This window comes from Balaenoptera musculus, chromosome 2 (genome assembly GCF_009873245.2).
Source record: "Balaenoptera musculus isolate JJ_BM4_2016_0621 chromosome 2, mBalMus1.pri.v3, whole genome shotgun sequence".
NCBI classification, from domain to species: Eukaryota; Metazoa; Chordata; class Mammalia; order Artiodactyla; family Balaenopteridae; genus Balaenoptera; species Balaenoptera musculus.
Window position 1 is genome coordinate 173,146,521 of NC_045786.1, and position 13,500 is coordinate 173,160,020.

The window sequence follows — 13,500 nt, forward strand, 5'->3', positions numbered from 1 at the left end:
AATGATGACATCTTGCAAAACGATAGTACATTGTCACAACCAAGGCCTGTCTACTTTTTGTTTTTTAAAAAATTGTGGTAGGGACTTCCCTGGTGGCGCAGTGGTTAAGAATCCACTTGCCAATGCTGGGGACACGGGTTCAAGCCCTGTTCCGGGAAGATCCCACATGCTGCGGAGCAGCTAAGCCCGTGCGCCACAACTACTGAGCCTGCGCTCTAGAGCCCATGAGCCACAACTACTGAGCCCGCATGCCACAACTACTGAGCCCACATGCCACAACTACTGAGCCCGCGCGCCTAGAGCCCGTGCTCCGCAATAAGAGAAGCCACCGCAGTGAGAAGTCCGCACACCACAACAAAGAGTAGTCCCCGCTCGCGGCAACTAGAGAAAGTCCAGCACAGCAACGAAGACCCAACGCAGCCAAAAATAAATAAGTAAATAAATTTATTTAAAAGAAAAAAAGGGGCTTCCCTGGTGACGCAGTGGTTGAGAATCTGCCTGCCAATGCAGAGGACACGGGCTCGAGCCCTGGTCTGGGAGGATCCCACATGCCGCGGAGCAACTAGGCCCGTGAGCCACAACTACTGAGCCTGCGCGTCTGGAGCTTGTGCTCCGCAACGAGAGAGGCCGCGACAGTGAGGGGCCCGCGCACCGCAATGAAAGTGGTCCCCGCTCACCGCAACTAGAGAAAGCCCTCGCACAGAAACGAAGACCCAACACAGCCAAAATAAATAAATAAACAAATAGCGTTCCCTTTATAAAAAAAAAAAACAAAAAAAACCTACATGATCAGAAATGCAAATTAACACAAATATTTAAAAAAAAAAAAAAGAAAAAAAAATTGTGGTAAAATACACATACATAAAATTTACCATCAGTGGCATTCAGTGCGTTCACAGCGTTGTGTGACTTTTATCACTGCAGATAACTGTGTGACTGCAGTGTGACACAGTCACACAGTGACTCTGTGTGACTGCAGAGCAGTTGCATCATCCCAGAAGGAAGCCCTGCACCCAGCAGCAGTCCCTCTCCATTCCTCCCGCCCCCCAACCCCTGGCAACCACTAATCTGCCTTCTCTCTGTATGGATTTTTCTCTCCTGGATGTTTCATATAAATGGAGTCATACAATATGTGGCCTTTTGTGATTGGCTTTGTTCACTGAGCATCATTTTTTTAAAAAGTATTTATTTATTTATTGGCTGCGTCAGGTCTTAGTTGCGGCACATGGGATCTTTCGTTGGCTCTCTAGTTGAGGCGCGGGCTTAGTTGCCCCACGGCATGTGGGATCTTAGTTCCCCAACCAGGGATTGAACCAGCGTCCCCTGTATTGCAGGACAGATTCTTAACCACTAGACCACCAGGGGAGCCCTGAGCATCATGTTTTTGAGGTTCATCCATGTTGTATCAGTATCAGTACTTCATTCCTTTTTATTGCTGAATGCTATTCCATTGTATGGATAAGACCACATTTTGTTTACCCACTCATCAGTTGGTGGACATTTGGGTTGTTTCCACTTTTTGGCTACTGTTAAGAGTGTTGTCATGAACATTCGTGTAGCTTCTGTTTGAACATCTGTTCCAATTCCTTAGGTATATATCTAGGAGTGGGATTTCTGGGTCGTGTGGTAATTCTATGTTTAACCTTGGAGGAACTGCCAAACTGTTTTCCACAACAGCTGCACCATTTGACATCCCAGCAGCATATATGAGAATTCCTGTTTCTCCATATCCTTACCAATACTTGTTCTCCATTTTCTTTTTTTAGCCATCCTAGTGGGTGTGAAATGATACCTCACTGTGGTTTTCATTTATATTTCCCTAATGACTAATGATGTTGAACCTCTTTTCATGTTTGTTGGCCATGTGTACGTCTTCAGAGAAATGTCCATTCAAGTTCTTTGACCTTTTTAAAATTCAGTTGTCTTTTTGTTATTGGATTTTATTTTATTTTTGTTGTTGGATTTTTAAAGAGTTTTTAATTCTGGATACTGGACCTTTATCAGATATATGATTTGGAGATATTTTCTCCTATTCTATGGGTTTTTTCACTTTCTTTATGGTGTCCTTTGATGTACAAAAGTTTTTAATATTGATGAGGTCCAATTTATCTTTTTTGTTATTGGTGCCATATCTAAGAAACCATTGCCAGATTTAGCTCTTACATTTATTTATTATTTATTTATTTATTTATTGGCTGCGTTTTTGGTTTTCGTTGCTGCGCGTGAGCTTTCTCTAGTTGGGGCGAGCGGGAGCTACTCTTCGTTGTGGTGCGTGGGTTTCTCATTGTGGTGGCTTCTCTCGTTGCAGAGCACGGGCTCTAGGCACTTGGGCTTCAGTAGTTGTGGCACGTGGGCTCAGTAGTTGTGGCTTGTGGCCTCTAGAGTGCAGGCTCAGTAGCTGTGGCGCACGGGCTTAGTTGCTCCGCGGCATGTGGGATCTTCCCGGACCAGGGCTCAAACCCGTGTCCCCTGCATTGGCAGGCGAATTCTTAACCACTGTGGCACCAGGGAAGCCCTTACATTTATTTTTGATCCATTTCAAGTTAATTTTATATACCGTGTGAGTTAAGGGTCCAGCCTCATTCCCTTACGTGTGTGCTGTCCAGTTTTCCCAGCACCATTTGTTGAAGATTACTCTTTTCTCATTGAATGATCTTGACAACCTTGTCAAAAATTACTTGGCTGTATAGATTTATTTCTGAACTCTCAATTCTATTCCACTGACATACATGTCTATCCTTATGTCAGTATCACACTGTTTGATTATTGTAGCTTTATAATAGTTTTGAAATCAGACAGCGTGAGTCTTCCAACTGTGTTTTTTATTTCAAGATTGTTTTGGCTGTTCAGGGGCCCTTGTAATTCCATACGAATTTTAGGATCAGCTCTTCCATTTCTGTAAGAATACCAGCTGGGATTTTGGTAGGGATTTCATTGAAATCTGTAGATCGCTTTGGGTAGTATTGCCTTGTCTACTTCACAGTGTAGAGCGCTGTCTTACAGAAGGTAGCGCGCAGAAGGAGGGCTTGTTTAGTCACTTCTGGGCTCCAGCCCCGAAGTCTGATGTGGAAGGTTTGGCCCCAAGCCCAGGAATGTGCCAGTTTAACAAGGTCCCCCATGGGTCCCAGGGACTCCAAGGTTTGAGGACCACTCTGGCCTTACCCGTCTTCCCTAGGGAGGGTTCTGGGGTTCAGCAAGAGCGAGTTTCCTAGTTTGAAAATGGCCAGTTCGTGGGCAGGAGTAGTCTTCACAGCTACTTCCTGTTCAGCCTCCTCTTGGCATTCTGGCCCTGAGTGACCTCTGGGAGTAAGGTCATTGGAATTTGTTCCAGTTGACTTTTGTGAAGCAGCATTTCTTGGGCCGAGTTCAGGAGCTCTCGGGGTGGCAGAGGGTGGGTGACATTTATGGAATCTCCCTGTCTTTTCCATACTGCCTCCGCCTTAACCCCTTTTCTCCCAGAGGCCAGGGTGGTGTGCCTGTCTGACCTGCACTGAGTCCTCGATTCGGCTGGGAGGTCCTCTTGTTCGTTGCGTCTTGTTTCTTGACATCAGACCTCGGATACATTTCCAAACCTCTCTCTGTCTGAACACCTCTGATCTCAGAGCCCTGGGGCCCAGCAGACCTTGCTGGGATCTACTGAGGAGACAAATCTTGCAGGTGGTGCCCTGCCCTTCGCTTCCCGCCCCAGCCTCGGCCCCCCAGGCCGTGCTCCCTCCTTTGCACATGCTCTTGCTCCCCGGCACACTCCTCCCTGCCCTTTTCTCCTGGTTCTTTCCTGGCTGTCCTTCAGTCTCACTTCGGCCGACAGCTCCTAGGGCAGCCCTGCCTGACCGCCTGTCTGACCCCAGGTATGTGCTCTCAGAGCACCACGTTCTTCACCTCTGTAGCTCCCCTTACCTGTTTTGCAGCCTTACATGTCCTCGTGTGACTGTTTGATTAACGACGTGTCTCTCACCAGACTTGAAAATCCAGGAGTCAAGAAGATTGATCCCCAGCACCTAGCACAGTGCCTGGCACGGGGCAGGCGCTCAGGCAAACACCTGCTGGATGGTTGGGGTTGGTGGGAGGTTGGTGGAGGCACGAGTGGGCGGGTGCGGTGATGGGTGGGCAGGGTGAGCAGTGACAGGTAGATGATGGGTGAGTGGGTGGGTAGGTGGCTGAGTGGCTGGCTGGCTGGCTGGCTGGGAAGCACCAGTCAGTGAGTTTCCAGAACCTCCTTCCTCTCCACTTTATCAAACAACACTCCTTGGGACCTGCTGTTTGACTGTCCTTCAGGACACACAGGTGACTGAGACACCTGGAAAAGACACAGAACATCGCCAGGGCCGTGACCCAGTGTCCCAGAGGATGGTGGCAGCGTGTGGGGCCGGTGGGGGCACCTGACAACTCTTTAGTGCCGCCGCCTCCCCTCCCAGGACAAGACCTGTCTCTGAGGCAGAAGTCCGCTGCTCCTCTCCCCGCCTCCCACCCCCCAGCGACCCCAGGACTGCACCTGCCCCTCCTCCCCTCCTGGAACCCTAACAGCCCGCCTCCCTGCGTCCCTGTCCCTCTCCCAGGAGCTGACTTGTCCAGGTAACCCCCCAGCAGCCTTGTTCTGCCCTGTGGCCTCTTCTCCTCTTAACCCTTTGCAGTCTGGTTCAACGGCCCCGGCTGTGCCCGCCACCGCCCCTCTGCAGGCCTCCAGGGGCTGCTAATGGGCTCATTTTGTGTTCCTCCTGACCTCTGAGTAACACTTGCTACCACTGCCCAGCCCTTCCCGCCGCCTCTTTATTATCCTATTAGTTAAAGTGTTTTCAAAGAGCCCCGCCCCCGCCTGCCCACCACTACTGGACACCAGGGTGACCAGTGGGGCATTTCAAATGCCGAGGCCTGGGCCCTCAGGGTGGTTGGCGTGAGCAGCCCGTGTGGAGAATCAGAGCGGGGACAGTGTCTCCTGGGTCCTCCCCAGCGCCCCCAGCCGAGCTGTCTCTCAGCTGGATTATTCCGCCAGCTTCCAGCACGGGGCTCCGCGCCTTCCCGCTTCCCTGAGGTCGGTCCTCGCAGCAGCGGTGTCTGTTCACGTCACTCCTCTCTCCACACCTCCCTTAGCACGGAATCTGCTGCCTTCTCGCCTCTCCCTCCTCACTCACCGGCCTCCACGCTGGCGTGCCCCTGCTGGGGGGACAGGGTCAAGGACCCCCCCCCCATTGCCATGGTGTTCCCCTGGCCCCTCTCTCCCCGTTACACGGCGCAGCCCTGGTGTGTTTGCCTGGCCCACCCCCAGTGGAATGGAGGCTCCGTGAGGACAGAGGCGCGTGGTCTGTCTGCAGGGGAGGTTTCCCTGGCACCCAGCATCTAAGGGGCTCAGCGTTTGCTGAGCAAGTGACCGCGTGGCTCCACGGGGAGGTGTGTGTCCAGGAAGCAGCCGATCCGAGAGCTGCAGGGGTGGCGTGGTGTTCCGCGGAACCCAGCCCGGGAAATGCTGCAGGATGACCCCCCTCGTAGGATGTGTCCCTACGGGTGCCTTGCTCATCCTCGTGACGTGCAGTCAGCACCGTCCCTGCTTTTACTCCAGCTGCGTCTGCTCTCCTGTCCTTTGAGAACTGGCTGACGTCCTTGCCCCTGCCGCCGCCTCCCCTGGGAGTGCGGTTCAAGTCCCGTCCTGACGTCATCGAGTTTGGGGGCGGGGGGGAGCGGCTGCTGCTCATGCCCTGAAAGCCCGCCGAGCTGTACACTTAGGATTTGTGTTGTTTTTTAAAGGTATGTGACCCTTCAGCAAAGAGTTGTCTTTTATCGGATGAGAACAAGTGAAGGGCTGGGCTCAGGCACCGGCTCAGAGGGAAGCAGGGAGCCTCGTGTCCAGGCCCCCAGCACTTCCAGGATCCAGGGAGCTCAGCCCGGGCAGGTGTAGCTCCCCCGGCCAGGAGCTGTGTGGGGTTGTTCAGGGTGGGCTGCAGCCTGCCCTGGGCACGAGGGCGTGTGGGGGAAGGGCAGGCCGGCCGAGGCCCCGAGGAGGCAGGGGCGGCAAGCGAGGAGTTCCCGCTCTACTCTGGGCAGTCGGGAGACGTGGCAGCGAGGCAGGCAGGCAGGCAGCAGGGGTCCCACAGTGTCTGGGCAGCCTGGTGATGGGCGGGACCGGGCCCAAACCGGGCAGTGGGGCCGGGGGGCCGAGGGGGTCCAGGTTCAGAGCTGTCCAGGAGATGGCGGGAGCGCGAGGAGGGAGAGGAGAGAGAAGGGGCGCCGGCTCTCCTCCCGGCCCTCCTCCTCCGAGGGCTTCTCCCCCGCCTGCCCCCCGCCGGCTCTTCCCTGCCTCCACGTCACAGCCTCTTCTCTGTCTTCCCACTGCTCTGCTGCCTGGAAGTTCGTGGCTTCGATCAGCGCTTTACTGCTCGAGCCTCTCAGGACTCCGGGGCTGGGGTGCGGGCAGAGTGCAGCATGGACGGCCCTTCTCCGCTTCACCGCGGCGGGGCCTCTGTGGGCGGCGCACTCCTCTCTCCCCTCCGCGGGGCCTGCGCACCGCACTCCTCTCTCCCCTCCGCGGGGCCTGCGCACCGCACACCTCTCCACGCCGGCCGGGCTCTGAGAGGAGAAGCTGACGCTGCCTGCTCCTCGAGACCAGGCTCGGCCCTGCCAGCGGGATGCTTCCGCCATGTTGCTTTGGTCAGAGGAGTGCGAGGCCGGATTCCAGGGGAGGGGCTCAGACCCCGTCTCAGTAGAGCCGAAGAAGTCACAGCCACAGCAGGCGTGGGAAGGCAAGGAACGCTCTCAGTGTTTATGTTCTTGCCTGAAGAGGACTTAGGAGGCTGCTCAGCTGAGAGGGCCCGTGGGTTCTGGCTGCGTCTCTCACGGGCGCACGGGGCGCCGCCGGCGCGTCTGTGCCCAGCGTGGTGCGCCGACCCACCGCAGGGCCCTCCACCCTCCACCCGCTCCCTGCAGCCCCTCGTCCTCTCTGGAACGGTGTGGGGAGGCGGAGGATGCTGGGCCTCGGGCGCCCCTCCCCGAAGGCAGGGCTGAGCAGGGCCCCTGGCCTCCTCGCCTGCCGGTTCCCGGTTCCTGCGAAGCTCGCGGCAGCTGCGCGGTCGGCCTGGCTCTCGGCCTGGCCCTGTCTGCGTGACGAGCAGAGCAGAAGAGGGGGGCTCGGGGCATGAGTGGGGAGACCCATCTCCGCAGACACCCGCCTCGACCCCTCCCCAGGCTGCCCACCCACCCTTGATCGAGCTCCCGGGCCGGTCCACACACCTTCTCCCCGTGGACCCTCTGTCCCAACACTCTCAATGGCAACTGCATTTTTTGGTGTCTTTTACCTTTATAATTTTTAAAATTTAACTTTTCATTTTGAAAAACTTTAGACCAACGGAAAACTTGCAGGCAGATTTCAGTACCTCCCGTAGCCTCAGGTCTACCCAGAGTCACCCACTGCCAGCACTGGGCCACGTGTGCTTTGTCTCCGAGCGTGAGGCTGTGAACGGGCTTGTGAGGACCCTCAGGGGCCAGGCCCCCGGCCACCTCCCCTTCCCCTGCGGCACCTGCTGTCTGTCGCTGCCCATTAACGCAGCCCGCCCCTCCTGGCCCGGAATCCCGCAGGTCTTCTCCCGTGTCCTTCTCCTGCCACCTGGCCCGTCTTTGTTCCCCAGGACATGCAGCACGGAAGAGTTGGGGCTCCCTGCTTGGTGGGAGGTCCCTCGGCCTGGGTCTTCGGGGCGTTTCTGTCCCTGTGAGGCTGCGCTCTGGGGACAGGCCTGGTCCCCCCCCCCCCTTGCCCGCCGCTCCTGCCGTGCCGGGCTGCCCTGGGCGGTGCGGGAACTGCCCTCCCCAATCATGTGCGCCCACCTCCTTCCCTGAGGAAAGGCCCTTCCTGCTTCCAGCCCGCCGGGGTCGCCCTGGTCAGCGTCCACTCCAGCCCCAGCGACCAGATGCTGTGGGCCCTGGACAGCAGGTGGAACGTGCACGTCCGCGTTGGGATCACCGAGGAGATGCCGGTGGGGACCGACTGGGAGCACGTGCCAGGTAGAGGCGCTGGGTGGGCGGTGGCCACTGCGGCCGCACTGGGGCCTGGTTTGTTTCCGAGGCTCTGCTGAGGCAGGTGACAGCAAGCGTCTACCTCAGTGTTCCCCAGCATGGGGACCCCGCAAGCAGAGCGCCAGCCCCGTGTCCTTGGGTTCCTTGTGGGACGACCGTTTCCGGACCGCCTGGGCTCTGGTCCTCGGGTCTTGGGCTCTTGCGGCCTCGCCGGCCCTGCAGACAGGGCGTCCTTTCCCTGGGCTCCCACTCGGTGCCCAGCCAGGGGGAGAGCAGGCTTGCAGGGAGGGTCGGTCCGTCCCTTCCGCGGCCGGGGCCGAGGGCAGACGGACGCTCCGTTTGCCTGCAGGGTTGCAGGCCTGCCAGCTGGCCCTGAGCGCCAGGACCGTGTGGGCCCGCTGCCCCAACGGGGATCTCGCCCGACGGTACGGCGTCACCGACAGAAACCCTGCCGGAGACTACTGGAAGAAGATTCCCGGGCACGTGACGTGTTTCACAGGCAGGTGCCGGGGCGCCGGGGCTCCCGTGGATGGCGTCGGTGGGGCTCTGGCGGGGGGCCGGGGCGGTGCTGCTCCCCCGGGGCTGGTTCACCCCAACGAGAGCCCATCCCAGGGTCACACCTGGCGGGGGCCACACAGCGCCCGGACTCTGCCAGGGTCTCCTGGGAAGAGGACGGGGCTCTGGGCCGCCCCCTTGAAGGCTGAGGAAGCCGAGGCGCCGGTCGGGGGGTGCCCGGGGCCCCACCGCTAGGCAGTGCGCGTGCAGACGGGGAGCCGGGCTGGGGAGTGACGGGCGTGCGACTGGCTCTTGTCCCCGCAGTGACCTTGTCAGACGAGCTGTGGGCAGTGGGCCCCCCCGGCTCCCTCCTGCAGCGGCTGACAAGGACTTGCAGCCGCTCCCACGGCGCCCAGAGCAGCCCGGCCACCGCCCCCCACCCCGAGGACCTGGACGACGAGTGGGAGGTCATCTGAGGGAGCGCTCGGCGGGCAGGCCGCCGAGACTCGTGTGGTGGACACGGGCGGTTTTGAGTCACTCGCCCTTGGACACGCCTCGCCCGCTCTCGTCAGACACGTCTAGCCAGGTTGGACGCCCCACTCTTGCTTTCCTCCGTGTTTGTTTCCATCTCGTTCCAGAACCCACAGCCTCGGCCGAGAGGTCCGGAGCCGTGGCTGTAGCAGCAGTGCCTCTGAACTCCCGCTGAGGCCGTCCCCGAGTGGGACGGTGGCCGCTCCAGTTGCATGCACTACGGTTACCGCCGTCTGCCGCGGTCACCTTCCCATCACTGACCGCTCCCGGGCCCGTGGAGCCCAAGGTCCGTGCCGTCCACCTGCTGAATATGTTACTGGGATGGCTTCGTCTCCATCACAGGGTCCCTCCACCTCCTCTCTGAGACGCAGGTCCCAGCACCCGTTCCCTGCTGGACACACCAGATGGGAAGCCAGCTGTGCCAGGACAGGAACACACGCGTAGCGACATGCACACGCCACGCACGCCCTCCCTGCCCGCTCCCAGGGGGCCAGGCTCGCCTCCAGCAGAACAATAAAGGCCAGTGGGTGACCCGGAATACGGAAGTGTGCGTGTGTATCCGAGGCAGGTGTGGTGGGACGTGGGAACCTTAGCCATGTTAGTGACATAGGAATGTCTTAGGGTGACACTCAGCCCTGCTGCTGGTGATGTCATGAAAACCAGAAGCACCTTCAGAGGATGAATCTACTAATTCTTGCCTTTTTTGTTTGTTGTATTACAAACCTACATGAGATACCTCACTTGAAATCAGATCTTACAAATTTAGAAGAGAAATGTATTTTCTGAAACCAGGGGAAGGCCTTTGATTCCTTCCCCTGGTTTATCCTGAGCCTGCACCGTTCTCGGCTGCAGCCTCAGAGGGTGGACACCGCCCTGCGTGCCCTCGATGTGCGGGGCCGCCGCGGGACCTGCCTGCTGGCTGCGAGTGGCAGCCAGGCAGTGTCAGCGGGCATCTGGGTGGGTGCCCAGCGAGGTTGAAACTGGGGCCTGCTGTGGCCACGTCAGACTTCGGTCCCTGGGCTCGGCCTGCAGTGCCCACGCTTGTCGCTGGCATCTGAGCTGTAGGACTCGGCAGCCCAGCCAGGCATCCGCCCTGAGCCCGCCACCCCCCCCCGCTTGGAGGCAGCCCCACAGAACTCCAGCCTGGCTGCTCTCTTTAGCCTGCCCTTGGCCCGGGGCCCAGTTACTCAATGCCTGTTTTCTACTAAGCAAGTGTGTCCCGGAGCCCCCAGGCCACAGGTGAAGAGCGATAAGATTTGTTCTCTGACAGGACCCAGCCAGCCACGAGGATGGAGGCTTTCCAGGTCTAAATGAGGACAAGATGCTGAAATCCCAGACCTTACTTACTACTTCACTTTTATAGAACCCTTTTTCTCAAAAGTCTGGTGACAGCAGAGGGAGCCCAGGCTGGCTGAGGCCCCTCTTCTGCGTATGTTGTGCCTTGCCCGGCTCCTCAGATGGCAGCGCTCTCCTGAACCCACGGGACTTCAGTGCAATTAAACCCCAGTCTAGTTAGTTTGATACGTTTAAACTACTTGTAGCCTTTTTTTTTTTTCAGTTGTGCTTTGAGACAGTGCAATAAACTAGACTTTTCCGAGCCTAGTCGAGTCTGATGTCTGAGTGGTGAGAAGGTGCCCTGAGCGGGCACTCAGGAAGGCTGTTCCCACTGGTGCCGCAAAGAATCTGCTGCTGGTGTTGCCAGCCCAGCCCCACGGCCAGGAGGGTGTGGGCAGACGTCATTTCGTGACCAGTTTGCCCGGGGGCTGTCCTGGGGGAGTGCCACTGCAGAGGTGGCCCTGGGGAGGACACCCTACCGTGAGGCAGAGCGCAGGGAAGCTGTGGGCAGGCTCTGGGGGCTCAAGACCCTGGGCCTGAGTCTCCGTCCAGGACACAAAACCAGATACCAGAAGTGCCCTAGTGGAAACCAGCACGTGGAAAAAGATCACATTCATGACAGCAGCGGGATGCGTCACGTGCCAGGAAACAACCTGAACAAGAAGTGTCAGACTCAGTCGAGGGCTGGCCAAGCTTTACTGAAGACTTCCAAGAAAGCCTGAATTGGGAAGGCAGTCGACATTCCTGATGGAAGACCACAGCCATTGTGCAAAGAAAAAGACACCAATCCTTTCCAAAGGCATTTATGGCTTTCACTCAATTTGTCAAAATCCCCACTGGGATTTTTTTAGTTGGGGGGAGGCAGAGAAGAATCCATAAAATAATGTTCATACCCACAGACACCCCCCCTTGACTGTGCCAGATACGCTGCGAGGGTCTCATGCGTGCAGCTTCACGTCCTCAGTAGGGCCCTGAGAGGTCAATACCGTTAGCCCCAGTGAGACTCAGAGAGGCGAAGTAACTTGCTCAAGTCGACACAAGGAGCGCTGGGATAGGAGCCTAGCTCTGTGGGACTCCAGACCTGTGCTGTCTGACGCCACCTCACCGTCTTGAGAAGAAGAAACAGATGAGGATTGCCAGGAGTGATGACGGGCCAGCAAATGAAGTGGGACGTGGATGGAAGGGCCAGTGACGTCGGGCAGCCCAGCGAGGTCCACGGGGAGTTAAGGTGAAGGCGGCACGCAGGTGAGAGGACAGTTAACTGATGTGGCCCGCTACTTAACCATTCAGACAAAATAAACATTAAGTGGATTAAAGAATCTTAAAACTAGGGGGCAAAAAACAGTATCTGATTTCTGGATGGCAAGCACTTTCTAAACTCAAAAGTAGTGGGAAAAGTCAGAGGAAAATACTATATAGATTTGATTTCTTCAAAATATAAAGATGCTGTGAATTAAAAACCCCCCATAAAATTAAAAGGGGAAATAATTGCAACAAGTCGGAGGAACACCGAAGACACACGTATGGACAAAGGAGATGAAAGGGCACTGCTTAGTGAGCACCCAGGGCAGGGGTGCACATGGAGCAAGCGGGGAGCCCCCTGTCGGCACGGCCCTTCTGGGAAAGCCACCGAGTGTCCAGCAGCAGCCTTAAAACCCTCAAGCCCCAGAACTCTACTTCTGGAAGCCTGTCCTCAAGAACAAATCCTAAGTCAGGGTTAGACGTACAGCGCAGCATCGTTTGTGATTGTGAAACACTAAAAACAACTGAAGTTCGGGAGCATTCCTCTCATGAAACAGTACGCAGCTGTTAAAAAGCAGGTGTGTTCCTGGGGGAAATGTGTTCTGAGCAGTCTGTCATGCAGTTTTATCATAGCAGCGTTAAATCTCTTGGGCGTGGTAATGATCATGTGAGTTTGTAGGAGATCATACATACAGGGAGAGGTAGATAATGCCAATGGACACGTTGTACTCTTCTAACTTTTGGTGGGTTTGAAATCTTTTTCATAATTCCAGGGGGCAGAGGAGGGGCAGAAAGACACTACACAAGCAGCTGGTCACGGTGGTCACCTGTAGTGTGTACCTTTTTGTATCTTTTGAATTTGAGCCATGTAAATGTGTTATTTATTCCAAAAATAAATAAAATTCACATTTTAAAGACTCAGTTCTCTCTAACATCAACTCTTTATCGTATCAGCGCTAGCTGAATCAAATATCACAAAGTAAACACCAAAGGCTTCTCAAAAATCGTATTTACACAGTGTTTTACAGTATATGGAAATGCTTACTCTACAGTAAGTTTTTAAATACTAGATTTGATCTGATGTCATGTGAAAAAGTATGCATAGAAAAAAAAATTGAACACATGTATATATGTGCATAGAGAAAAACAGAAGAAAATACAGCGAAATGCTAGGAGCAGTGGTTGTCTGGGTAGTGGGATGCCGCCAGGCAGGCGGGCAGCCTCTTTATCTGGGAGCCGCATGGAGGGGGCCCTGCCACATCCTGCCCTGGATTTCTCTGCACAATCCGAGTGTTCTACCATGAGCATGCATTCTATCAGCAGAAATTCTTTATAAAAGTCACTGAAGATGTGGGAATTCCCTGGCGGTCCAGAGGTTAGGACTCCTCGCTTTCACTGCCTGGGCCCCGGATTCAATCCCTGGTCGGGGAACTAAGATCCCGCAAGCCGCAGTGTGGCTAAAAAAAAAAAAAAAATCACTGAGGATAGAAATCTCTTATCTTCAACCTCTGCCTTGGTTGGGATGGTTACACGTGTGTTGACATTGGTCATGACCCCTCAAACCACGCAGTTAAAGTCTGTGCATTTATTACGTCAAGTATGCCTCGATTTTAAACTGTAGCAGGACAAAACCAGCCACCGTGGAGCAGGGCTGGTTCGCATCCACACACTCTGGAGCAGAGGCCTTCCCCACCTGCGCCTGTTTCCCCTCCATCCCGACTTCAGGAAGCATCCTTGTTCTGAACAGGACTCCGGGTAACTTAGGAAACTGCTCTCAATACAGCATTTTAAAGTTGAAGAAATTGACAGGAAAGGAAATCAGTGGGAATATCGAGGTAGTAACGGGATAAGTTAGCACACAAAGGAGGCACAGTCAAGTCACCACGGCCAAAGTGGGGG

General features: G+C 55.9%; 1 protein-coding gene across 5 annotated transcripts in view; it reads left to right on the top strand.

The window, feature by feature from the left end:
* Positions 1 to 13,130, top strand: part of TECPR2 (tectonin beta-propeller repeat containing 2) — a 103,437-nt gene extending 90,307 nt beyond the window's left edge. For all 5 annotated transcript variants that reach the window (XM_036841539.1, XM_036841544.1, XM_036841543.1 and 2 more), the window contains 3 exons: positions 7,845 to 7,986; positions 8,348 to 8,497; positions 8,818 to 13,130. In XM_036841539.1, the coding sequence (XP_036697434.1) occupies positions 7,845 to 7,986; positions 8,348 to 8,497; positions 8,818 to 8,969 (444 nt within the window). In that variant the 3' untranslated portion in view covers positions 8,970 to 13,130. The remainder of the gene's footprint in view (positions 1 to 7,844; positions 7,987 to 8,347; positions 8,498 to 8,817) is intronic.
* Positions 13,131 to 13,500: the final 370 nt, after the last annotated feature.